General features: G+C 51.3%; 1 protein-coding gene across 14 annotated transcripts in view; it reads right to left on the bottom strand.

The window, feature by feature from the left end:
- NCMAP (non-compact myelin associated protein) overlaps positions 1 to 21,365 on the bottom strand; it is a 45,823-nt gene extending 24,458 nt beyond the window's left edge. For 2 of the 14 annotated variants that reach the window (XM_071217645.1, XM_071217644.1), the window contains exons 1-2: positions 21,294 to 21,349; positions 18,338 to 18,499 (exon numbers count right to left, since the gene is read on the bottom strand). In XM_071217645.1, coding sequence (XP_071073746.1) covers positions 18,338 to 18,453 — 116 coding nt within the window. In that variant the 5' untranslated portion in view covers positions 18,454 to 18,499; positions 21,294 to 21,349. Of the gene's footprint in view, positions 1 to 677; positions 916 to 6,597; positions 6,748 to 9,508; positions 9,757 to 9,818; positions 9,989 to 12,322; positions 12,540 to 18,337; positions 18,500 to 21,293 lie in introns of those variants that run through there. The other 12 variants (XM_071217654.1, XM_071217649.1, XM_071217653.1 and 9 more) reach the window with 11 other exon arrangements.
- Positions 21,366 to 26,826: the final 5,461 nt, after the last annotated feature.

Below are 26,826 nucleotides of genomic sequence, written 5' to 3' on the forward strand. Positions count from 1 at the left end.
CTCGCGGTTGTGTGAGGGAGGAGATTCCTCCCGGCGCTTGCATTTCCCCCGTAGCTTTGCTTCCAACCACCCTGTACTAAGGTTCTAAAATCGCAGACTGACGTTTCTGAGTTACTTCTAATCGTCACTGACTAAAGTCAAGAATTTGTAGATGAATTGAGTTTTGTAAGCCATGCAACGGTAAACATCTGGGGAAAAAGTTGGGGGTGGGAGTGGAGGGAAGAAACCAAGCCCAAATGAGCACCGGCAAGCTCCTGGAGCCGGGTGGGGCGACCCCTAGCGCTCTTGGTTTGTTTTTTGTTTGTTTGTTTTTTAAGAGCCAAGGCCAACGTCCTACAAACTCCAAACATCCGAGACATTTATCTCTAACAGGGCCCTTTCAGTGGCCTGGCTTTTGATTCTCTGCCTTTCCTTCCACCTAAGGCTAAGCTAAACGCAAAGCATTTATTATTAATGAATGAAGGATGGCAACACTCTCTGGAGTGTCTGTGTTGTAACAAAGAATTCTAGGAAATGCAGGGTTCTGTCATCTTAACACACAACATTCTTTCTTCGAGCCTCAATGTCCTAGTCTGTATGGAGCTGAGACCTCACCTCTGCCAAAACCCTGACAGAGAGGCCTGACGTGGGAGAAAGAACCTGGGCCAGAGGTTAGGAGAGCTGGGTCTGAGCCTTACCTCTCTGTTCCTCGCTTGCTGTGTGACCTTGGGCAAGTCGCCTGCTCTGTCTGGGCTTCAGTTTGCCCTCCCGTAAAAGGAACCGCTGGGCCCAGTGACCTCCCGGCCCCGCTCCTTCCAGCTGTGGCCTTCAAGGTCGCCCAGCCTCCTGGTTTGGCTCGGGACATGGCCCCTCACCCTTCCCAGGGCTTGCTTGCCTCCCACACCCTCCATTCCAGAAGGAACACCCCTCCCCTTTCCTGCCCCAGCCTGGGCCTGGCAGGCGCTGGACTCCAAAGCGAACAGGAGGTGGGGGGACAATCCCAGCCGTTCAAGCTGCCGCGGTGCGCGCTGGCCTGCGGCCAGTCACAATAGGCCCCAGGACACAGAGGGGCATTTGTCTGGGGGACCCACAGTTTCATTTAAACCTTCACCCTTGCTTTGGCCAGCTGCCTCTCTTTTCTCCCCACCCTGTCAAGGCGCAGCGCCAGCCCCGGCTTTGTTAGGAGGCGGGAGGTGGATGCCGCAGGTCCGAGCAGCCACTCTCCGGGCTGGAAACAGGACAAGAGAAGGGCAGGTGGGAAGAAAGGCAAGGAAGCCACCTGCAAGGGGCGGCTGTGGCGAGGGTGGTGGGCGGAGGTGGGGGCGGGAACCCTGTGCCCTCATTCCCTTCCAGACATACCTTGTGATATCAAATTTGAGCTCTGTTTTGCAGTCTGAATCACTGACACTCTGGCCTCAGAAGGGAATTAGGAACTTGACCTGCACGCCCGAATTCAGCCCCACTGGACGGCCAAGGACTATCACTCAGCACTGTGCTTTGGTCTCCTCTTCTGTGACAGGGGATTCGATTCAAACGACAAGGGCCGCCTGCAGGTCTCCTGGGCCTTGTGTGGGTTCAGAGGTGAACACCAGGCGGCCCACGGGACTCTGGTGAGGATCTAAGGAGTTAATGAACGAGGTTCTGCCCTCCGTGCAAAGAGGTTCTGGGGGGGGTCTCTAATCAGGGTCCCCCGGTGGTCCCTGCCATCGGCTGCCACCCTTGTGCTCCACTCGCTGCATGACCTTCCATAAGGTGCTGCTCCTCCCTCTGAAAGCAGAGAGCATGGCTGTCCTGTCCCTGACCTCCAGAGGCCAGGCCAAGGTCGGGCAGTGGGGCAGGGGACAGAGCGTCAGAGGAGGGGGGCTGCTGGCCAAGTGACCGAGGGCAAGGTGCTTCTTCTCCTCTTCAGGCCTCAGCTTCCTCAGCTTTAAAACAGAGGTCATCATCCTGCCCTCATGCTGTGAGGACTAAATTAAGTCATCTTGCTATTTAATTGTGAATGTCCAGTGTGGTGCCGCAAAGACAGCAAGGCTTTGGCCTCTGGGGGGCCTGGGTTCAGGTCCCAGCTCTGCCACCTCTAAACCTGATGTTGAAGAACAAATTATTTACCCTCTGTGAGCCCCCGTTTCCTCATCTGAGGAAAAAGTAAGCGTATCTGTGCAGGTAGACAGGGCTGTAATAACTGAATAAGAACTGATATAGGGAAACGGACTTTGGCCCAGTGGTTAGGGCGTCCGTCTACCATATGGGAGGTCCGCGGTTCAGACCCCGGGCCTCCTTGACCCGTGTGGAGCTGGCCATGCGCAGTGCTGATGCGCGCAAGGAGTGCCGTGCCACACAAGGGTGTCCCCCGCGTGGGGGAGCCCCACGCGCAAGGAGTGCGCCCGTGAGGAAAGCCGCCCAGCACAAAAGAAAGAGCAGCCTGCCCAGGAATGGCGCCGCCCACACTTCCCGTGCTGCTGACGACAACAGAAGCGGACAAAGAAACAAGACGCAGCAAATAGACACCAAGAACAGACAACCAGGGGAGGGGGGGAATTAAATAAATAAATAAATCTTTAAAAAAAAAAAAAAGAACTGATATAAAGTATGCTGGCCAGTGCGTTTGTATAAGTGAAGAATTGGTCAGGTGTGCATTAAGACTTTTGTGGGCCCCTCCACCATAATTAATTTTGTTGGCCCTAAAAATTTCATTTTTTTAAAAATGAGGAAAAAAGTGGGGACGTTTCCTTCTACCCTAAAAGTTCATTTTTTTCCCCTTCTGATTTTAAAATAAATTAAAGCGCTTTTGTGGGCCCCTGACGGTGTTGTGGTTCAGGGGCTCTCTCAGCACGGCTCCGCCCCAGTCGCCACCCCAGGCCCGCTGGGCCCACAGGGCTGTCCCTGAAGAATCCTGAGACCCCGTGCTTCCCAGGGCTGAGCTCGGGGGTAGCCCTGCCCCGAGGCTGACGGGCCCCAAAGAACCTCAGGTGTGGAGGCTGAGGACCCCAGTTCTGCCCATACAGGGACCATGTGTGGACTGGGCCTTGTCCCCAGGGAACTAGTGGGAGACGGGTGAGCTCTTGCCACTCACTGTCATATTTGCTCCCTTTTGGGCACCGCCTCTGTGCCAAAGGCTGTGCTTGGGCCTTCACATTCGTGATCTAACTGAATTCTCACCACACCCCATTTCCTGCTTTACACCCGGGGAAACTGCAGCTCGGAGAGGTTACATGTCCAAAGTCACCACGCTACCAGGAGCAGGAGCGGGTGCCCCCAGCACCCACCCCAGTCCTCCTTGAAGCCTTGGAGGGAGTAGGGAAGAGACTGGAACATGTGCAGGGCCGTGAGAGGCAAGTGTGAGTCAGGGTTCCCAGGAAGTACAAGGGTGAGTGGGACAGCATGTGGGAGGGGTGTGATGGGCCTGCTGGGGCGCCAACCTCAACAGGGCCACCGCGTACTCCCGGAGGGCTGAGCAGGGGTGGGGAGGCAGGAGAGTGAGCCTGGAGCCACTCTGTCCCGAGCTGGCCCCGGAGGCAGCTTGGCCAGGCAGGGCTGTTGCTAAACATGCTACCGGGCCATTCATTTATGCCGAGCTGCCCAGAGCCACATCTGTTTACCTCAAGCCACAGCAGAGGCCAAGCTCAGCCCACACCTGAGCTGTCCAGGGGCTGCGGCACAGACCCAGTTAAGAGAAGCTTAGAGTCACCTAAGAAGTGGCTGATTGTGGCGCGGGGGCCTCAGGCCTTGAAGGTCACCACAGGAGGGACATTTCTAGCCGGGGACAGGGAGCCATCTCCCCCTCTAAGCCGCACCACAGCAGGGTCAGGAGGGTATGTCCTGAGTGCGACCCACCCACCCTACAGATGAGAGGATGGAAGAGGACTCTCTACTCTCAAAGCTCATTGCCTGCGCTGGGACCCCAGAAAACTTTCTGAAGGCAAATCTGACCACCTATGCCTAGACCTTCAGTGGCCGCCCACCAGCTAAACTGAAGTCCAAACTTCTCAGCATGTGTTTCCCCCTGGTGGCATTTAGACCCGTGCTATGGTAGACACTTCCATGTGTGGCAATAGAGCCCTTGAAATGTGGTTGGTCCAAATTAAGATGTAAATGTAAAATATACAGTGGATTTCAAAGACTAAGTTAAAAAAAAAAGAATGTACGATGCCTCAGTGATTTTTTTTTTTTGAGGTACTGGGGGCTGGGGATTGAACCTAGGACCTCATTTGTAGGAAGCCAGTACTCAACCACTGGACCATGTCAGCTTCCCTGAGTCGGTTTTATCATTTGTTTTGCTTGTTGCTTATTTTTGTTTTTTCAGGAGGCACTGGGAACCAAACCTGGGACCTCCCATGTGGGAGGCAGGTGTGCAACTGCCCGAGCCAGATCCGCTCCCCTATCTCAGTAATTTTTATATCGAAATGATACTATTTGGAAAATATTGGTGTGGCAGCTTGACATTATATATGAATTCCAAAAAGGGATATTATGTTTGTAAAATGGTCTGTTCTTCTGGGCATGATACCCCTTTGATTGTATTAAATCGAGAGGTTTCACTTTTACTTTATTAAATCAAGATTAGGGCTTTGATTCGAACACATCATTAGGGCTTGCAGGGTTGAGTTCCCACCCTTTGGTGGGCTACATTCGTGGATGCCCAGTCAAGAACACAGAAGTAGACACATAGAGAAGACACACAGAGGAATAGAGATGGCTCCACAGACATGACAGAGGCCCAGGGAAGAGAGAGAGCCTGACAGTCTACAGCTGATCTTGTGAAGAACCCAGAGCAGCTGAGCCCAGAAAGAAACGAGCCCCGGGAAGAGAGACAAGCCCTATGCCAGCCTACAGCTAAGATCAGAAGAAGCTGGACCCACGGAGCCTTAAGAAGGAAGAGGAAGGCTTCCCTTGCAGACATTGCCTGCCATCTTGCTTCAACATGTGGCAAGAGAGTTTGGTAAGGAAGTATCTTGAGTTGGACTCTTTAGGGCCTGGTAACTGTAAGTTTTACCCGAAATAAATACCCTTTATAAAAGCCAACAGATTTCTGATACTTTGCATCAGCATCCCTTTGGCTGACTAATACAATTGGGTTAAATAAGATGTCATTAAAAGTTATTTCACCTGTTTCTTGTTACTTTTGTAACATGGAAACTAGAAACTTAAAAATTAGATATGGTTTGCATTAAATTGGACAGCACTGATTCACACCCGGTGCTTCTCTCCTTGCTGCCTCCCCTGCCAACACTGATTCATTCGTTCCTGCATTCCATTCATTCATTCAGCAAACATTCTTTAGTCACTCACTATGTGCTAGAAACATGCTGAACACTAGAGATGAGAAGGAATTGGTACAGGCCTGGCACCTGAGCCCACATGGAGCTTATGAGCTGTGCTTCAGAGATAGCAAAGAGCTTGTGTGTGACACAGTCACACCCCATAAGGTTACTTGCCCCATTCATATTAGTTCTTCTCCCCAGAATGAACTCCCAACCCTGTCTAGCTGGTGAACTCCTTTTTATACTTCAAAACCCAAACCTTCAAACCCTTCAAAAGCTCATGTCAAATATTTCATTAAAAAAAAAACTCATCTCATGAAGCTTGTTTAACTTGTCCTCACTGCTTGTTCATTCCCACCTCTGAACTATTACTAACTATGTGATAAATGCAATTTTCTTTAGGAAATACCCAGATTGAACCCGGGGCCTTGTACATGAGAAGCAAGCACTTAACCACTGAGCTACACCCAATCCCCATGAATGCAATTTTCTTGTGTCAATTTAAATATCACTCTTTCTAGCCCCTCTGTCCCCTGTCCCTAAGAATTCTCATGCATATAAGAATTCTCATGCATATACCCTCTTTAACCTTCTTCACAGCAGACACGATCTCATTCGTAACCCGTCTGCCCCCTCCCCGGCCCTGAGCTCCATGGGAGCAGACCACTCGTCTCCCTTGTTCACACTGTCATCCCAGCACCTGGCACAATGCTCGGTACCTAGCAGGCACGTAGAAAGCGGAGAGGATGACACAGCAGTGCGCGGCGTTTGCTACCCCGCAGCCTCTGGGGCTGGACCGCCGGCGTTTGACTCTGGGCTGTCCCTTTTCTGTCCCGTGGCCTTGGGCAGTGGATTAACCTTCCTCACCCGCTGTCTTGGTCTCCCAGGGCTGCTGTAACGAAGCACCACAAACGGGGTGACGTGGAACAAGAGAAACGTACTTTCCCAGCTCTGGAGCTGCAAGTCTGAAATCCAGGTGTCGGCAGGCGCTGCTCGCTCTGAAGGCTACGGGAAGAATCTTTCCTCGCCTCTTCTAGTTTCTGGTGTTTGCTGCCCGTTCCTGGCCTTCCTTGGCTTCCTTGCTCCAGTCTCCACCTCCATCGTCCTGTGGCCTTCTCCTCCAGAGCCTGTGCCTCTTCTTAAAAGGGTAGCAGTGGACTGGATTTAGGACCCACCCTAATCCAGCATGAGCTCATTTTAGCTGGATTACATCTGCGACGACCCTACTTCCCCATGAGACAAGGTCACAGTTCCAGGTAGGCAGGAGTTTGGGGAGAACACTATTCAAGCCAGTGCACCACCATTTCCTCATTTTAAAGTCTCTTTTGGGTGCTGTGAGGATGCAATAATATCGTACCTATCCGGTGCCCAGTGCTCCAGCAGCTGTCGCCGTCGTCACGGCTGCACGTCTGCTCCCCCTCCTAGGCTGCTGCCTGCTGGAGGGCTCAGGTCTTGGTCAAGGTTGCTGCCCCAGACATCACAGAATCTGGTCTGTCCCCTGGTATTCCTGTCACAGGAAATGGCACCCTCATCCATGCAGCTTCCAAGGCCAGAAAATAAAGGTTGCCCCTGCCACCTGTCCTCCTGCCCCGCCTGCCACCTTCACTGCCAAGCCCTCCGCTTGATCTTCATTTCTCACACGTTGATTTGCTTATCTCCCTCCTCACCACCCCCTCCAGTTCCAAGCCTCTGCGGTCTCTCGCCGGGATGCTGCCAGTGCTTCCCAACAGGCCCAGGCTTGCTCTGCACTGGGCCCTGGAAATCCCTTCTCCATGATGCAGCCACAGAGATGTTTTAAAAAGTCAGGTCTACTTAAAACTAGAATTTAGGATGGTGGACAAGGCCCCACGGGGTCTGGATCCTGCAAATCCCTTCAGTCTCCTCCTTGCTCGAGCTCCCCCAGGGCCACTCTTGTGGAGCCACACTGGCTCGGTCAGGCTCTCCCACCCTCCTCTGCCACAGGGCCTTTGCATATGCTGGAGCTCTCTTTCCTCACCTACAGTTGTTTCTGACACTTTAACCCAAGTGTCACTTCGAACCCCTGTGCTATGCACTCTCACAGCGCCGTGACCCTCTCGCCCCTGCTTGGAGTTAGACACTCCCGCTTGCGGAATGACTGTCCTGGTGTCTGCTTTAATTCATCTTCTGAATCTCCAGGGTCTAGCACGCTGCTTGGCACGTGGCAGGTACAAACAAATACTTGTCCAATGAAATAAACGACTGCCTAAAGTAACAGAGTAACACAGTGGGTGCTCAGTAATTGCTGGCAGAGCCGCAGCACCAGGCAAGGATGAAGCCCAGATCATCCAGTGCCAGGCCTTGTGATTTTTCCCCACAGGCGGCTGCCACAGAGATGCAGTTTAACAGTGAAAAACCAGAACTGCCGAGCGTGTTCTGTAGGAACTCAGAGTGGGAGGGGGCTAGCAAGGGGCCAGGGGAGAGGGCAGGTGTCCTGCAGGGGGTGGGATTTGAGTGGCACCCTATGGTTGTTAAACTCTTGGAGTCAACGTGGCCCGGGTCTGAATCCCAGTAATATAATGATAGCTAATATTTACTTGGTTTATTCCAGTGCCAAGCCCCATGCTATGTAGTTTTGGTTTAAGTGATTGTCTCATCTCCTCTAAGTGGAAAGCATATTACCATTTACAAATTTTATATGAGGTAAACGGAGGCCTAGAGAGGTTAAGTAATTTGTTCAAGGTCGCCAGCCGAGGCGATGTGACTCAGCAACAGCTCTGTATTTTAAAGGCTCAATGATAGGAGTGCCTGAGGAGCGCTATGTGCCAAGCATTTCTAAACAGTTTACAAATATTAATCCATCTCATCCCATAACAATTCTAGGAGGTGGGTATCATCATACCCATTTTACAGGGGAAGAAATTGAGGTTCAGAGATTCAGCAACTTGCCTGAGATCACACAGACAGCAAATGGCAGAAGAGAATGGAACCCAAGTGGGAAACCCAGAGTCCATGCTTTTAACCACTCCGCCCCTCCCACTGCTTCTGCTCAATGAGGGAGAACTGTTATTATTATATTACTGGAACGTTGAAAGGTAGAAAAGGGAGTTGTGACAGTCTAGCTGGGAGGAAGAGGGAGAGTAAAGGAGACTTGGGGTGGTGGTGAGCAGACAGCAGGCTCAGGACAGAAAGCGTAAGATCTGGCTGGGGGATGGGACAGTGAGGGTCCCAGCACGGTGGAGCTAGTGTCCAGGGAGGACCGAGTGGAGACCAGACATGGGAGATGGCTGGAATTAAGCTGTGGTGGGACTTCCGCGACAGAGGGCAGCTCGCCCGCCCTGCTCCCGGAAGAATCCCCATGGACTGGACTCAGTGTGAGATGTTTGAAAACTAGGAGCGTCAGAGCCAGATGGCTCTGGGGTTAATTCTAGCTTTGCCAGGTGGCCTTTGGCAAGTTGCTTAACCTCTCTGTTCTGTTTTCTTGTCTGTAAAGTGGAGGTAATAATGAGACCCTCCTTTATGGGATTGCTGTTTGGGTGAAACCAACTTTTAATTCTAAGGCCCTTGGCAGAGTGTTCGGCACAAAGCAGGCCTTGAGTATATTTCACTCCCTTCCCCTCCCCCATCTCTAGGAAGAGCTTCACCCCAAACTCCCAGCTGAACCAGGATCAAGACTAAAATGACTGCTAGTCTAGAACTCCCAAGAGGCTCCAGGTCAGGAAAGCTGAGAGGGGAAGAAGAGAGGGAAATGTCCAGCTGCCCAGTTTCAAAATGTGTCCAAGACTGGAAAAAAAAAAGAATCCATGTAACTTATTTCCTTCTCCTTCCTGCTGTCAGCTCAGGGTTATATAACTGAACTTCTCTATGAGGTATCCCTGGGGGCCTCCAGGAGGCAGGGCTGGCAGGGACATAAATAAATATTTCTGTGCTCTCTGCCCTGGGCCCTGGTTCTGAGCAAACACCGCAGCCTGAAAGGGAGGTTGTGAGAGGAGGAAGCTGGGCGAGCAGCGAGCTCTGGGCTGGGCTTCAGGAGCCCCGTGTCCCAGGCCCAGCCCTGCCTCGAAGGACGGGGACATGTCACCAGCCAGCACATAGTTCAGTGATGAGTGTGCACAGGAAAGTGACCCTGGAAGAGACTCTGGCGTGGGCGGGGGTCCTGGAGCCCTCAGCCGGCCCCCCGTGGACCGGAGCTGGCCCCTGCCCGTCAGCCTGGCATTCAAGGCCCTCACAAGGCGGCCCCAACCGCCGCGGCCCCAACCGCCTCGCCCCTGCCTCGTCTCCCACCGCCCTCAGCACCCCACACTCCACACCTTCGCTCGAGGGATGAGGTGTTTTCCCGGGCAGGGTTGGCACCCTCTCCCTGGAATGTCCTCTCTTCCTTGAATCCCCGGTGAAGCTGGGTTAGAATTGGCTTTGCCGAGTCACCTTCAGCCCGTAACTTAGCTCCCCTCGGCCGTGCGATTCCTGCCTCGTTCCCTGGGACCAGCAGGTGAGCTAATCACTGTCCATAACAAGTGCAATCACGTAACGTAGGCACGCCGGACAGTTTTGCACGCACTGCTCACACGGCAATGTGTGCCAACCCCCCAGCAGAGGACCCGGCACATAGTGGGTGCTTACAAAAGCTGGTTTCCTTTTCCTCCAAGGCTGAATGTCTCTCCCCTCATCTCAGGTCAGTCTCTTTCGAGAATCTTCACAATATCGAGTAGATGCCTTGGGTATAACACTCATCACATGCGAGTGCTGTTACTTGTAGACAGGTCTGCCTTCTGTTCTGTTCCAGGAGCTCCCTGGGGGACAAACCTGCCTTAGTCATAGCCGTGCTGCCGGCACCCAGGACAGGTCTGTCCCTTAGAAGGGACTAGAAGGCAGGAGTGCATGCACGCCTGCACAGAGGCTGCAGAGGAGGGAAGGGCTTAAGCAGATCCCCGAGGGTGGTCAGTTTTGAACGTGCCCTTGCCCCTCCAGGCGCCAACTCCCCGACTGTCCACCCTGCTCTTCAGAGCCCCTCTCAGCTCCATGCACACAAGAGGACGACTCACACCCTCTGGGCTCCTGTGTCACTTGCACTTGGAGCTGGGCCATATTTTTCCAGTCAAAAACTGGGATACTTCTCCCAGCCAAGGTTTTGAGGGCCATGAGGAGTATAAGAGGGAGTCTGGAAGCTATGGAAGCAATGTACAAATACTGGAACTTCCAGAATACCCCAGGGGCTTATGAATCCCAGACTCAACTTCATAATGCCTGACTGTGCACCCAGCACATAGTAGTTGCCTAATAAATGTTTAGTGGATTTGGGGCAGCATGATAGGCTGGGATATGCTGCTGTGAAAAAACAGAAGCCATCACCCTTCTTCCCTGCGGAGTCACTCACAGGGAAAGAATTAAAATTCCAGAGCCTCCAAGACTACCTTTCTGGGCAGTGTCTCTCCATTGTTCCAATACCTTCAATTGCTTTGAACTGCTTACAGAATAAAGCCCTAATGCTGTCTCAGCAATCAAGACTCCATGAACAATTCCACCCCGCCTCCTGAGATGGCTCCCTTGTTTGTTTGCTCGTTGTGCTGCTTTTTTTTTTTTGCTCATTGCTTGCTCATTGTCTTTTTTTTTTTTTTTTTTCTTTTCTTTAGGAGGCACTGGGAACTGAACCTGGAACCTCTCATGAGGGAGGTGGGCACTCAACTGCTTGAGCCACATCTGCTTCCTGCTTGTTGTCTTGCTCTTTGTTTTTTTCTCATTGTCTGCTCATTGTTTGTCTTCTTTAGGAGACACAGGGAACTGAACCCAGGAACTCCTGTGTGGGAAGTGGGCGCTCAACTGCTTGAGCCACATCTGCTCCCTTCCATGAACTTTTCTCAGTCTTAGCCACCTGCACCATTCCCTTAACTCCACTTCCCACCCCAACTGGCAGAACACGTGCCTGCTCACCTCCTAAACTCAGCAGTGCTTCCTAGCCATAGCATATTACATTTCCACCACACCATATCCCCCATCCCACATGCTCTTCTGCAATGAGACCTTATCACACCCCCACCAAGAGGTAGGGTCTATTTCTCTGCTCTCTTGAGACCGGGTAGGCCCTATGACTGCTGGGACCAAGAGAATATGGCGGAAGTGATACTGCCAGTTCTGGGCATAGTCCTCAAGAGGCAGCTTCTGCTTCCTGCTTCTCAGAATGATTGCTCTTGGGAACCTCCTCTCAGAACCCAGCTTCCATGCTGCAGGAAGTCCAAGGCACATGGACAGGCCACAGGTAGAGGCTGACGGCGTCAGCGGCCAGCTATGGGAGTGCGCCACCTTGGACACCCAGCCCAGCTGAGCCCTCAGGTGACTGACGCCCCAGACAACATCTGACTGAAGTCATGGAGAGACCCAAGTGAGAACTGCCTGGCTGAGATAAATACATGCCATGAGAGACAATAACAAATTGTTGTTTTAAGCCACTAAGCTTTGGAGTGATTTGTTACAGAGTAATAGATAACCAACACATCGACCTTCATTTCCATACACTCTTCCCGACTACACCAATTTAAACCCCGTCTCAGGCAAGGGCCTCTTGTACCTCTGGCCTGTTTGAATCATTATTTGTACCATTTGTTTTACAGCCATGATAGCTCTGTGTGAGTATCCTAGAACTCGCTTTTCCTTTAAGTAATATAAAAACTTCTTCCCAAAAGAAAATTTCTATCACTTCTGAAACACAGAAAATCAACAGCACTTGCCACAAATGTAAGGTAACAATGAAATAAATTCGATGAAACAAATCCATGTTATTAAATTCTAGCTAGACAGAGTTACTTCTCAAAATGTCGGAGCCCGGTGCTCTTCCCACCTTTGTTGAAAGGGAGATTAGCAAGTGTTGCAGAGATACTACTGGAAGCCTGACTCTGAGTCCCAGCTTCCAGGTTCCAGCACTCCAAGAATATAAATTTCCAGACCCTGGATCACATAGACATCCAGGATAACCTTGAAATTAACAGTTTCAGGGCAGCCTTGAGATTCTCCCACTTTACTGATTGTGGCAGACCCCACGGCTTCCCAATATGGCCAGTTCTGCAGTGTTTTGGGGGTCTCCAGCTTTTCCAATGTTTTAAAAGTATTAGTGTCTTAAACCCCCCTCCTACCTTAAATGCTGCGTGCTGCTTCTGTTTCTTGCATTGAACCCTCACTTATACACCCAGATTTCCCATAGCTCCTGCAGGATCTCCTGGATTTGTTTCTTTTATTGTTTAAATATTTCCTCCAAGAGAAATTTCAATGTGGGTCTTTGTGTGTTCCACCTTCTGAGGCTTTATTTGCCTGAGAATACTTTCATGATGACCTCATGTTTGAGTGACAATTTGGCTGGCTTTAAAATTCTCGATGGAAAGTTCTTTTTTTTTTTTACTTCCCATATGGAGTATTGTTAAGAAGTATAATGTCAATCTGATTCTTGTTCCTTTGAACATGATCTGTTATTTTTTTCTGCTCTTTGTCTTTCATATTTCTGATTTCATCATGATCGCTGTGGACTTTCCTTATTTCTACTGTTGGGTTACACTATGAGTCCTTTCAATCCAAGTTAATTCATTTTTCTTTACTCCTAGAACATTTAATCTCCATTATTTCTTCAATTCATTCCTCTTCTCTATTTTTATTTTTCTTCCTTTTGGGATTCCTATTCTATCCTCCATCTTGTTTAAATTTTCTATTTTCTTTGTTATTTCTTTATCCTTTTCTGCTGCCTTTTGGGATAGTTCTCAATCTGATCTTTTTCTTTACTAGTTGATTCAACTGTGTCCATCTGATGTTTATCCCATCTATTGTCTCCTTTATTTTAAACATATTTTCATATCTAATATTTCTACTTAGTTCTCTCCTCTGACTTCTTTTTCTTGCACTACTTTATGAATTTCTTCCCCAATCTCCTTAAGTATACCTTTCATTCTTTACTTTAAAATCTTGATCCATCTGCTCTGATAATTTTGCTTCTGATGGTAGATGTGGCTTGATTTCTTATCTTTCTCTTATAGTAGTTGTACTTCTCTGTTGTCTAATTATTTTGTGTGGAAAACTCAAATCCACCTTGTGGGTACAGCTATGTGTCTGGAAATGAGTCCTGGGAAAGGACCAAAGGCATAAAGAGAGGAGAGAGGAGGAGCCCAGGGCAGAGAGCCACACAACTACCCTGGGCCCTGCTCTTCTGGCTGGTACTTGGCCAGGTATGCCTGTCGGGCTTCACTTTAAATCCTCGGGGAGAACAGCCAGGGCTGGAGGCAGATTTGCCAGGCAGGAAGCCACCGGTGGGAGCAGGGTGTGGGAGGGGAGTGAATGCCTGAGCCCTTGCCTGTTTGATCAGTTCCTTACTCCAGCAGGGCTCTGAGCTGCCCCTGGGACTGGAGAGCCAGATTATTCCCTAAAGAGGCAGGCAGTGATTGTCTCAAGACAGGGAACAGGGACCTAAAGCAGATAAGCTTCTGCAAAGGGCAGGGCAAGTGGGAAGATTAAAGAATTGAGACACTAGGGCGGCGGACTTGGCCCAGTGGTTAGGGCGTCCGTCTACCACATGGGAGGTCCATGGTTCAAACCCCGGGCCTCCTTGACCCGTGTGGAGCTGGCCCATGCGCAGTGCTGATGCGCGCAGGGAGTGCCGTGCCACGCAGGGGTGTCCCCCGTGTAGGGGAGCCCCACGCGCAAGGAGTGCTCCCCGTAAGGAGAGCCACCCAGCGCGAAAAAAAGTGCAGCCTGCCCAGGAATGGTGCTGCACATACGGAGAGCTGACACAACAAGTTGATGCAACGAAAAGAAACACAGATTCCTGAGCCGCTGACAACAACAGAAGCAGACAAAGAAGACACAGCAAATAGACACATAACCGACAACCGGGGTGGGGGGGAAGGGGAGAGAAATAAATAAAAATAATAAAATCTTTAAAAAAAAAAAGAATTCAGACACTGAGGTCAGTCAAGGATTCTTTCATTCCACAGTTACTGAAAGCTTGAATGTACCAAGAAACTGTGCTGGGTGATGGGGAGACGGGGGGAAATGGGACACAATCCTTACCCTCATAGAGGTTACCCTCAGGTCTGAATCTGGGCTCTGCCCCTTGGGCAACTCCTTAGTCTTTCTGAGCCTCATGAGCACAATGGAGATGACACTAGTCCCTGTCCACAGGGCTACAGGAGATGGTGCACGCCAAGGGATTAGCACAACGCCTGGCACATTGGAAGTCTAAGCATTGTTATTACCAATGATATTGTCCCTAGGGTTTTGGTTCTGCTTCTAAAAGACAAACAGATCCTCTTTCGTCCCTGGACAAACCAGTTCCCATTAATCTTATGACTGGAGAGAAGGCCAAGGTACGGTCCAGAATTTCAGGGAAAGGAGAGGATTGAGTGGGCTTAGTGCTTAGAAAAGTTGTGGTCAAAAAGCAGCAAGGCAGGGACAAACCAAACAAACCAAGGTCCATTTTCCAGAGAGAGCTATTAACACCACTAAAGATTTTGGATAACTAGTCACTTTTCCCCAGTTTTTGCTTCTTTCCTCCTTTCTTTTTTCCCTTCCTCCCTCCCTTCCTTCCTTTCATGGCTAAAAGGCAGTACTGTGAGGAGGTTGGGAGTTGTACAGCGATGGGCGTGGGCTGTCCCATCCCTGTTACTTGTTAGCTGCAGAGTCAACACCTCTTTTAGGCACTTGTTCCCATGATGCTTTTAGGTGTCCAGGAAAATGTTTTCATTTCTTTCAGAATCAGAAGAAAAAGGGAACATTTATGTTGAAGAAAATGCTTTAATATATAATATTAATAAATTCACCTTTATGCCAACATCATAAATTTAATTCTTCACATATATATACACACACACATAATGGAGGAAGAGGACTATGAAGGCAAAATTGCCTAGAGCCCATGGAAGTCAGCTCTGAGACAACAGGCAAGTTGCTTCAGCTCTCTGAACCTTGTTTTGTAGCAGGAAACTAGGAAATAATACCCATTTTGGGATACTATGGGGGTTAAAGGGACTGAGGCATGTGGAACATTTAGCACTGTGATGCCTGGCCTGTAGGGTGGCTCAAAGGAGGTGAAGATGGTCAACCACCACATCAGGGAAGAGAGAGTGCCTACCACTGCAAGCAGGAGAATCGCATCCATCAGCCATGTGGGATCTAAGCCCCCTTTCAATTCAGAGGTGGAGTGGACATCGCCATTGCAGGGTCCACAGGATGGAGGAATAAAATATCCTCCATCAGAGTGAACTCACTGGTATTCTGCTATAGAACTATTGTGCCTCTAGCAATGGAAGAAATTATATCATTGATGTGGAGGCAGTGGCCACGGGAGTTGCTGAGGGCAGGGAGAGGGAAGAAGAGGTGTCATGTGGAGCCATTTTTGGAACTTGTAGTTGTCCTAAATGATACTGCAGGGACAGCTGGACATTATATATCCTGCCATAACCCACTGAATGGACTGGGGGAGAGTGTAAACTACAGTGTAAACTATTATCCATGCGAAGCAACAGTGCTCCAAGGTGTAGTCACCAAATGCAATGAATGTGCCACACTGACGAAAGAGGTTGATGATGTGGGAGGAGTGGGGGGAGGGGGTTGGGGTGTGGGGAATATGGGAACCTCTTATATTTTTTAAATGTAACATTTTTTGTGATCTATGTATCTTTAAAAAAAGTCAATTAAAAATAAAAAAAAAAATTCTTAGGAAACAAAGCTTTAGGAAACCTTCAGGAGGGTTACAGGATTGAGGGATTGAGTCTAATGGTGGGGAACAAGTAAGACAATTGCCTTTTATCACAAAACAGACCTAACAGACGCCCCCAGGAGGAGGAGCGGATGAAGCTTCAAAGCAAGGCCACACTCTCCTGGCATCTGTAAGAATCCACAGACAGCCTGGCAGCAACAGGAGCTCTCACCAAAGTCCCAGTGCAGGACACAAGGCAGAGGTTAGCACGTAAGTGGAATAAATGAGTGAATGAATGAACAAACGAGTGAATGGTTAGTGAATTGGGTGCCCTAAGAGTTGGCTCATACAGACCCCCCCAGATCAAGTCCTCCAAAGGGGAAGGGAAACTAGCATTTATTAAGTGATGGCTGCATACTGTCTCTGCTCAACAAATTAGGACAAGGAGGCCCAGAGAGGTGTCCTGGCTTGAACAAGATTCCAAGGCTCGAAAGCAGAAGAACGGGGCTCCAGTTCCTGCTCATTTGCCATCCTCCCTGCGGCACTTCTGCCCAAGGCAAGCCCCGTAGCAAAGCATGCTGGTCCTCCCGGGTGTGCACTGATCTCTGAGGGGCCTCTGTTCCTAACACAGCCCACCCCCACATCCTTGAGGCCCCAGCAGGTGCCAGAGGATCTGGCAGCCCCGCTGGGGGCCCCACAGCTCAGATGTGCCTGGGCCAGGCAGGAGGCCCTGCAGAGCAGGCCTGGAGGCTGGTGGGAGAACAGGCTTCTCTGTCTTAAAGATTGGCACACCCTCTTTCCCTTCTCTAGGCCAAACTTCAGCAGCCACCTCTGGGAGTTTCAAACCACATACAAAGTTCCAGCCTCGCTGCCCTGCTCTGGCCCCACTCCCTCAGCTTGCCCGACACCCCAGCCCTGCTCAGGAATCCGAGAAGTCAGCCCCTCTCTTCTCTCCTTGCCTCTCCCGCCTACCTAGGAGCTATAGTTCAGACCAGGAATTCATATCAATGCACAAGGGGAGGGAGACCCATCCTGCCAGATCCCAAAGCAGAGTGGGATGCCAGAGACTGAGATGTAAACTGCTGATCAGGAGGTCTGCTGGGAGGAAATGGGGACGGCAACAGGGGGAGTGTGCCTGGGGCTTTGAGGTTGTCGGGGACAGACAAACAGGCTGCTGTTCCTGGACGGCAGAGGCCCCCGTAGGGCAGCCCGTGACGGGGTGTGCGCCTACCCAGGCCCTCTGGCCAGCCGGGGGTCAGCCCAGGCTGGAGAGGCTCCTACAGGGGCGATTCTTCTTCAACAAAAACACATATCTTTTAAAAAATAAAGTGAACGTGCATCATTTTGGATCTTTATTTTCATCATAAGTGAGGTTTTTAAAAATGAAAAAGCTTATTGGGGAGGTTGAAATGCAGTCCTTTGCTTTCCTTCTCTTCCTTTCCCTCCCTCCCTTCCTTCCTTTCTCTCTCATTTCATTTTACCGGAAGATCGAAAAATAAAGAGAAGCATTGGTACATTTACAATTTCCAAAGAATTTCAGAGCCCACTGTCGTGACAAAAGTATTTGGCCTTAGGAGACGTGAGGTCTCCCCTAACTCTACAAGACCCCGAGCGTGTCCCACCCTCTCTGGACCCCAGGTTCCTCCCCTGTAAGAGAAGGGCGTGGCCCCCGTTACCTTTAAGGGTCCCCCAGCTCTAATACTCTACGACCCCGGGATCTCACGCAGTGTCTCTGTCCCAGGAGCAGGAACCTGTGTCAGCGTGGACGTGGCTTCCCTCCCCCCAGAGCACGACAGGCTTCTGGGGACTAACTTTGCCAGGGGCACGTAGCACCACGCCTCGCCCTCCAGTGTACATGTCCACAGTAGCAGGTCCTCTCCTGAGAAAAGGCAGTGATTTGGTGGAAGGGAGGACAGAGGGCAGAATATGTGAGAGGGGGACACAGTCCAAGGCGGGGTGGGAACTGGACAATGGAAAAGGAAGCTCGTGGTCCTTATGTCACTTCTGTCATGAAACGCCCTCAAGAAACACCGAAACCCTCCTCTCTCAAAGCCGAGAGCCCCGGTCCTCAGCCTGGGTTTATGCGGGCCACAAATATCCACTGAGCACCTACTATGTGCCAGACTGTGCTTGTGGGGAGACTGAGGAAGGAGGCAGGCATGCTCCCTGTCCTCAAAAAGTTTCCAGTCTTGGGAAGCAGATGTGGCTCAAGCAATTAGGCTCTTGTCTACCATATAGGAGGTCCAGGGTTTGATGCCCAGGGCCTCCTGGTGAAGGCAAGCTGGCCCGTGTGGAGTGCTGGCCTGCACGGAGGGCTGCCCAGCACAGGAGTGCTGCCCCGCGCAGGAGTGCCAGCCCACGTGGAGAGCTGATGCAGCAAGATGACACAACAGAAAGAGACACAGAGGAGAGACATTAAGAGACACAGCAGGGAAGCGGACGTGGCTCAACTGACAGAGCATCCGCCTACCATATGGAGGGCCCAGGGTTCGATCCCCAGGGCCTCCTGATCAGTGTGGTGAGCTGGTCCACGAGCAGTGCTGCCGTGTGCAAGGAGTGCTGTGCCACACAGGGGTGCCCCTGCATAGGGGCGCCCCACGTGCAAGGAGTGCGCCCCGCAAGGAGAGCTGCCCTGTGTGGGAAAAAAAAAAAAGTGCACACATGGAGAGCTGACCCACCAAGATGATGCAACGAAAAAGAGATGCAGTTTCCCAGTGCCACCGAGAATGCAAGCAGATGCAGAGGAACACACAGCAAATGGATACAGAGAGGAGACAATGGAGGGAGGGAGAGAAATAAATAAACAAATCTTAAAAAAAAAAAAAAGTTTCCAGTCTAGGGGGAAACATAAATATTAAACAAACGATCACCATCACTTACGGAAAGTGCTGCAAGGAGAAGCTCAGAATGGTACTTTTAGGGGGTACAGTGCTTCCCTTCCACTCTTTTTTTTTTTTAAAGATTTATTTATTTTTAATTTATTTCTCTCCCCTCCCCCCCACAGTTGTCTGCTGTCTGTGTCCATTCACTGTGTGTTCTTTTGTGACTGCTTCTATCCTTATCAGCGGCACCTCTGTGTTTCTTTTTGTTGTGTCATCTTGTTGTGTCAGCTCTCTGCCTGTGCGGCACCATTCCTGGGCAGGCTGCACTTTCTTTCGCGCTGGGCAGCTCTCTTTACGGGGTGCACACCTTGCATGTGGGGCTCCCCTACACGGGGGACACCCCTGCGTGGCACAGCACTCCTTGCGCACATCAGCACTGCGCATGGGCCAGCTCCATACGGGTCAAGGAGGCCCGGGGTTTGAACCACGGACCTCCCATGGGGTAGGCAGATGCCCTGTCTATTGGGCCAAGTCCGCTTCCCTCCTTCCACTCTTGATGTGTTCCCTGAAATCTCTCACTTTTCCTTGAGACCTTTGTTTCTTACATATTCCTGGCCATTCCAGGGGAATGAAACCCCAACACGGCTGACAGAAAAGCAAACAGCCCCTAACTTTGCTTAGAGAGGCTTGACCTAAGGGAGCTGCTCTCTCCTGGCCTGAGGCAGGAGAGGCCACAGCCCTGACTGGGATGTGGGGCCCAGGCACTGGCCACAGGGAAAAGCTGGTTGACGTGAAACCACGGCACCAGGCTCCCACAGAGACTCAGCTCATTCCCAATGAACACTGTGTGCCTGGCTTGTCACGTACCCCCAGGGCCTGCTGGCGTGGTGCCGTGCTGCGGCCCCCTTCAGCTCACCTCACCACCAGCCAGCACGGAGACCAGGTAGGGGCAAGGCAGAGTATTCCACCCCGTGGAGGGTCCCTGGGGCCCTCCTCCCTTGCCATCTTCCCTCCCCATGAGGCACTGGGTCCTTTGCTCTCCCTTGCTTCTCCTTCCTCTTATCCCTATCAGCCTGTGGGGTGGGTACCCCAGAGGACTGATACCTGATCTACCTAGAGATGCAGCCTCTTCATCTACTCCCCCACGTGGCTGCTGGGATTTAGAATTCCCGGATTTTATCCTTCCTCCTCCCCACCCTCTATGCTCTGGCTATGCCCATCGCTTTACCATCCTCACCATGCCCCCCCCCCAAAAAAAAAGGGTGGGCCTCTAATCTGTTACTCCAGATTTATGTTCACACTCCTGCGTTACCTAGACCACATCTTCTACAGGCACACGCATCTGTTACAAACTAGACAGCTCTAAATACCCTACCACATGTTGACAACTCACCACGTGCCAAGTGTTGCACTACATGCTCATTCATGTGTCCATTCATTCACTCAACAACTATGCACCGAAGCCAACTACATGCTCAGCACCAGGCTGGAGGCGGGGCATCAGCGGTAAACCACATGAACAGGTCTCTGCCCCCAAGGAACTATCATCTGGAGGATATTAATAGCTTTGCTCATCGAGTGACTTAGACCCTGTACTAAGCACTTTTTATCTGACTTAATCCATCAGAGAAAAGGCCTCATTTAAGGCCCATAGCCACATAACTGAACCTGGAGAGATGAAGGGACTAGTCAAAGGCTAAATTAACAGCCCTGGTCAAGTAAGGGGCAAGAAGGGGATTCCAACCCCAAGGCTGATTCCAAGGCAGGGATTCCCAGCCAGGGCTTGCTTTCCCAGCCCCACTCAAGTCCCACTTGCTCCGAGCAGCCCGCTGGGACCCTCCTCCGCAGACTGGAGGGCTTCCTCCGTCCCTCTAGGCCAATTCTTGCACTTGACACATCCATCTCCTCCTCACATCCCCACGGCCAGGGAGCCCAAGCCGTCTCCACATCCTTCCCCTGCATCACCCAGCCCTGCGAGCGGCTCCTGGAGCCAACTCTGCCGATCCGAGAGAAGCCACCTCCTGGGCTCCCTCCCTGCTGTGGATTGTCACCTCATGGACTCGGGCTCGCAGCTCTCCTTCCCCAGGGGCAGCAGTCCCACATGAGAAAGGCCTTTGCACAGATGAGGCAGACCAGGTCCCAAGTCCCACCCAACCTCCCGGCGGCCCTGCCAGCTCCCTTTTCTTCCCGGGTGTGTGTGTGGGGGGTCCCAAATCCTCCGCCGCTGGCTTGGGTTATGAGTGGGACAGGGACCCGACTGTCATTTGGATGCTGGAAACAGCAAGCCCCGGGTGCCTGCTGGTTCTAGGAAGCTTCTCTGCATCCAGTTGAACTCGGATGCACCCTGGGCCAACTCTTCGCAGGCCAGCCCCACCTCCAAACGCCACTGGAGGTGACCCATCTCCCTCCCACCACCCCAGACCACTGCCCTCACCAGCTGCCACCCAGCACTTCTTCCGACAGGGGTGGGGATGGCACTGGGACCCCGCCCCGCCTCTGCTTCGCCCAGCGCTGCCCGCAAGTAGACAGCGAGGCGCGGGTCCGATCCGGGCCACCCCCGGCTCCCGGGGACCCGCGCGAGCCGGGCGTCCCGCTGCCTCTTACCTCCTCGGGCAAGCCCTGCTCGCCGCCGCCTGCCCCGGCCGCCACCGGCTCGGCCTCCCGCCGGCGCCCGCCGCACTCGGGGCGCTGGGTGCCGCCGCCGCCGCCGCCGCCCGCCTCCACCCGCCTGCGGACCCCGCCCCCGGCCCCGCCCCGCGCAGGTGCTCCCGGGGAGGGGCCGAGCTCGCCCTCCGAGCCCCGCGCCGGGGGCCGCCGGGAGGGGCGGCGGGGTCGGGGCGCTGGAGTGGCGGCGCCTCCCCGTGGTGTCCCCGCGCCTCTCTCGGACCCGGGTCTTTTTTGGGGCTCCGGGTCTGGCACCCCCGGGCGTCCAGGCCTCCAAACCACATCTTCCAGGTTAGACCCCTGGACGGCCAAAGGGGAGGAAGGAGGCTTGCGAAGACCCCGGGCCGGACGCGGACTCCAGGGCGCTTGTCTTTAGAGGGGATCACGCGCGTCAGACGGCAGCGGGTGGGGCAGGTTGGGGTTCAGAGTCACAGCGAGCGCCAGGGGCAAACTGGTGTGCGCAGGGCGCTCAGGCGCGAGCGGCAGGAGCTCCGCCATGACCGGTCAAGGGCGGGCTCCTCCACCAGACTGTCAGTGCCGTTTACCGCCGTCTCCCTCAGCCCTCAACAGTGCCCGCACACAGTAGGTTCTCAATAATTTAGACTGAAAGAGGGGCGGGATATTAGAGAGGGGTGCCCCAACCTCTCCCTTCCCAAAGGCGAAACTGGCTCAAGAAGCAGAGGCCGGTGGCGGGTGGGCAGTGGGGACCCAGGACAGGCCCCCCTGTCCTCCTCCTGCTCACACATTATCCCAGAGATTCGTTATGGGGCTACTGCTTTGCTGTTAGGTGCCTGTGAGATGCTTTCCTTTTTTTAAACATTGATTTTTTAAAATTTATTTCTCTCCCCCCCCCCCCCATTGTCTGCTCTCTCTGTCCATTGGCTGTGTGTTCTTCTGTGCCCACTTGTATTCTTGTCAGTGGCACCAGGATTCTGTGTCTCTTTTTGTTGCGTCGTCTTGCTGAGGCAGCTCTCTGCGTGTGGGGTGCCACTCCTGGGCAGGCTGCGCTTTTTTCGAGCTGGGTGGCTCTCCTTACAGAGGGGCTCCCCTACGCAGCAGGGCACTCCCTGCGCGCATCAGCACTGCGCATGGGCCAGCTCCACGCAGGTCGTGGAGGCCCGGGGTTTGAACCACAGACCTCCCATGTGGTAGGTGGACGCCCTATCCGTTGAGCCAAGTCCGCTTCCCTGTGAGATGCTTTTGAAACCCTGAAAACATCCCCTCAGGTTGACTGAGGATTGAGAAATAGTCCATGACACAGAAAACCCCTGTGTCTTTACCAACAGATATTGATTGAGAAGTATAATGATGTCATTCTATTTCCTCACCCAAGGAAGGCACAATCATTGGCTCCAAAGAGCTTCCCCTGTGGAGGGGGAGGCAGACCTGGCCGCCAGGGGGGCTGTGGAGGAGGGGAGGGAGCCCGATGTGAGACTGCGCTGGCCCTGAGTCCCAGCACCAAGGAATACTGCACTCTCTGGCCTCTTCAGGACTCTTCCAGAATCTGTCTTGGGGTGTGGGTGGGGCACAGGTTTTGTAGTCTTGGATTTTAATTCTGACTCCTTTAGTTACTAATTGCAAGTCAGAATCCATATGGTACATCTGAGACAGGGGTGGTTAGACTGGTAATTTTATAAGCAATTTTCATTGACTTTTTTTTTTTTTTTTTTTTTTTGAGGTACAGGGTATTGAACCCAGGACGTTGTATATGGGAAGTACGCACTGAATGAACCACTGAGCTACACCTGCTCCCTTTCATTGACTTTTTAAAAAATTTCCTTCATTGACTTTTAAAACCATTTTGCACAAACATCATTAGCTTTACAGAAAAAAAGAGCATGGAAAATACCACACTCTATTGCATTCCACCAGAATCTCTTCAAATTTTAATCAGCAGACAGACAGACATTTCACATGGTTGTAAGCATTTATACATGCTATTTTTTTTCTATTTATGCCCACCTCTTCATGTGTTGCAACACCTGAGCTTCTGTATGATTTGTGTCTCTGTTATGTAGCATGCTTGGCTTGGCCGTACTCTTTCACTTGGAATCGCAATCTTTCCCAGTGTTTACAAACAGCATGACTTGAAAATCATGTTCCCTGTTGCCCAAGGTGGCACCTCACCATGACCTGTTCCTGGGTTGCCCAAGGAGTGAATTGACTCCGTTGGGTCAGATGAGTTCTGGACTGGAAGGTAGGAGGCCCCTGCCTTTACCTGGCAGCAAGGTACAGGCGTGTTTCCTCACTTTCCGAGTTCAGACTCCTCGAGTGGACAACGAGGGGAGAGTGGAAGGTCTCCAGGTCCCCCCAGCTCTGCCAGAAGGCTTGGTGACTCCGGTCGTGGAAGCCCCCACGGCTCAGGGCGTGAGCAAGACTCTTCAGCCACCAAACCACCACGTGGCCTTCTCGGAACATTCCTCCGCAGCAGCAAGTCCTGTCTGCCCTCCCCCTAGAATATATCCCATGCCTGACCACGTCTCTATGTTCTTGCCACCTCCCTAGTCCACACTGTCCTCCTGACCTCCCTCCATCTGTTCTTCATAGCCGGCCAGAGTGATCTGAGGCCTCTTCCAGCTCCACGGCAAGGTAGACGCCCAGGCCGCCCCTCTAACAGCCCGCCCAGGTCGTTCCAGGCAGCTTCCTCATTTTTATGCTTTATTTTTAGGAACCCCATGATTCTGTTTGCACAAATCATCTGCAAGTAATCAATTACAAGGGAGAAAGAAAGCTTCTCTTCCCAGAACTCCTGAAGAATGAGCCTGAGAAGCTATAAGTGACGTCCTTTGGCCATCAGCGGGGTTTCTGCAGAAACTGCCCCTCTTCTTCCTCACCTTAGCCAGGAACCTGCGCTCTTACCCCGAGAATTAAAGCAGCACTGACCTGGCGGCAGCTGGCCCAATCAAACCACCATCTGAGCTGCGGAACCCCCCTCCTCTCTTTTCTCCTGATTTCCACCCCAGTGTCATGGTAACCCTAGGAGACCCAGAGCCAGAGTAGAAAGAGCACACATTGAGAGAAGAAATAGTTCAACTGCTGCTCCGTTTACTTGCTGTGTGACCTCAGGCATGTGTCCCAGCTTCCCTGGGCTTCAGTTTCCTCTTCTATAATTCATTCATTCATTCGAGGAATATTTACTGAGTGCCTACTATGTGCCAGTCATCAACAAAAGAAATGAAAATCCCTGCTGTCAGGGTGGGGTGGTGGGGATAATAAAACAAAATAAAAACAATAAAAATAAATACACCAAAGATCTAGTATATTGGAGGGGTGAAAATGCTCTGCAGAAAAAGAAAGGGATGGTGGAGCAGTATTATGGGCCAATTGAGGGTCGCTGAGAGGATTAAATGAGTTAGTGTACATAAAATCACTTCACAGGCAGTTGTGGGCTATGCCAATGTAAAGAATAATCCAATTACGGTGAATGTACATTTTGTTAAATGAAATGAAAGAATCTGCAATGATTCTAAATGCCAAGAAATTGTGGTCACTCAGGGAGAAAGAAGACAGGAGGGTGTGAATCAGGAACTCAAGGCTGGAAGGATGGTGAACATGCGCTCAGCCCTGGCTGCCCCTCAGAACCTTCCCTGGTCCAGGCTGCTTGCAGAACCACTGCACGGAGCTCGCTGGTGGTGGAGCGGCACTCACGTCTCCCAGCCGCCCAGCTGGTGGAGCCCACTGCGTCACATCCCCCAGGTTTTAACAGGTAACGCTCTCGCTATTCTTTCCCAAGAAGGAGTTTTTCCAAAACCAGTTTTGTTTCCCTCTTTAACCAAAGAGATAGAGTGGTTTTGAATTTCCAAGGGATGAGACTTGTTTTTCTATCCTTTCGTGGTTCATTTCTAATTGTATCACATCATGGATGATGACTGTGGCATGTAGGATTTCTGCTTTGGGTAACTGGTTGAAAATTTCCTGGTGGCCTAATGTCTGATGATTTCTAGTGATATCCAACATTTGCTTGAAAAGAATGCATAACATCTGCTTTTATGAGGCACAGAGCTATATATTAAGTTATATATTATATATACACACATGTATAATGCATTATATATAAGAGGTCGTATAATTATAACGTATCATGATACTGGTTATATTATTATACATTATATAATATAATATGGTATCTCTATATTACATATCCTCTATAATTAAGTCGCTTCACTAGCTGTAATTATTTTTTGTCTCCCTGATCTGTTAAGAGATACATTAACACCTCCCCTTCCTATCCCTATACGATTTCCCACCCAACCCTCCAGGCAGGCTTGGTTTCAAAGCTGACTGCTGTCATCGCTGAGATGAGAAGGTTGGCAGTGGTCATCAGCCCACCAATAAATCATGAATTTGTTTTCCTAGGTCCCTTTTCCTCCAAGCCTGGGGCGCCATTCCTCCCTCTTCTCGGCCTCTTACATGCCTGCCTGCTCTCCAAGGCCCAGATCCGTGTGTCTTACGTTGCCTTCAGGCCTTCCCCAGGCACTTCTTTGATTTTCTATTGCACTCGACAACTGCCTTTTTGCTATAAAATAATAATAATACATGCCTGGCTTGCCTTCTGGGCTCCTGTGAAGACCAAAGGAGATAATGAATGTGAACATGTTTTGAAAACAGTGAGGTGCAAATGCCAGTTGTTAATTGCAATAATTGAATTAATAATCAAACCTATAATGATTGGAATGCAAAACATGGAAAGTATACTGTGGCCGAGTGTGGAATCTGTTGCCTTGCGATATTGTCAGGGACCAGTAACAGCAATGGAGAGGCGACTCTAAATCGAGGTGGCAGGTTGCTCAGGAAATAAAGCAAAGCACCCTTGGGAGCTCTTTTAATACAATTGACTATGGAATGGCATTTTAAGGACAGAAAGTACCCCTGGAAGCACGCTTTGGGAAGAATGTGATTCATCAAGGTTTTGCGTCTCTTCTTTGACCCTTGGGGGCTTTGTTTGGGTTTCGACTAGAGATGAGCTTTTCCCAGTGGGTACCCTTAATGCTTCTTTCCCATCAAGGTAAAGTCCTTTCCTTTCCGAATGAAGGGACAGAGAGAGTATTCCTCCCTAAGTAGTATGGGAAGAGGACAGCCACCCAATATTAATAACAGCAATGTTTTTATTTACTTAGGGCGTATCATATGCCAGAACACTGCTAGGCAATTTATAAGTGTCATCACTGACCCCTGCGGCAAGGTAACTTTTACTATTCCCATTTTTCAGATGAGGACACTGAGGCTCACCGCAGCTAGGATTAGGGGTCTCGCCCAAGTCACAGAGTCATGAGTCAAGCTCCGAGCCCAGGTCTGGCTGGCTGCTATGATTCCCTTGCGGAGATCCTCATCACCTCCAGCCTCGCCTCCAGCCGAAGTCTCCTACCTGACGCCTCCTCTCTCTCCCTGCTGCAGAGTATCCTCCCGAAGACCGCCTCCAGCCGAAGTCTCCTACCTGACGCCTCCTCTCTCTCCCTGCTGCAGAGTATCCTCC

This window comes from Dasypus novemcinctus, chromosome 9 (assembly GCF_030445035.2).
Source record: "Dasypus novemcinctus isolate mDasNov1 chromosome 9, mDasNov1.1.hap2, whole genome shotgun sequence".
NCBI classification, from domain to species: domain Eukaryota; kingdom Metazoa; phylum Chordata; class Mammalia; order Cingulata; family Dasypodidae; genus Dasypus; species Dasypus novemcinctus.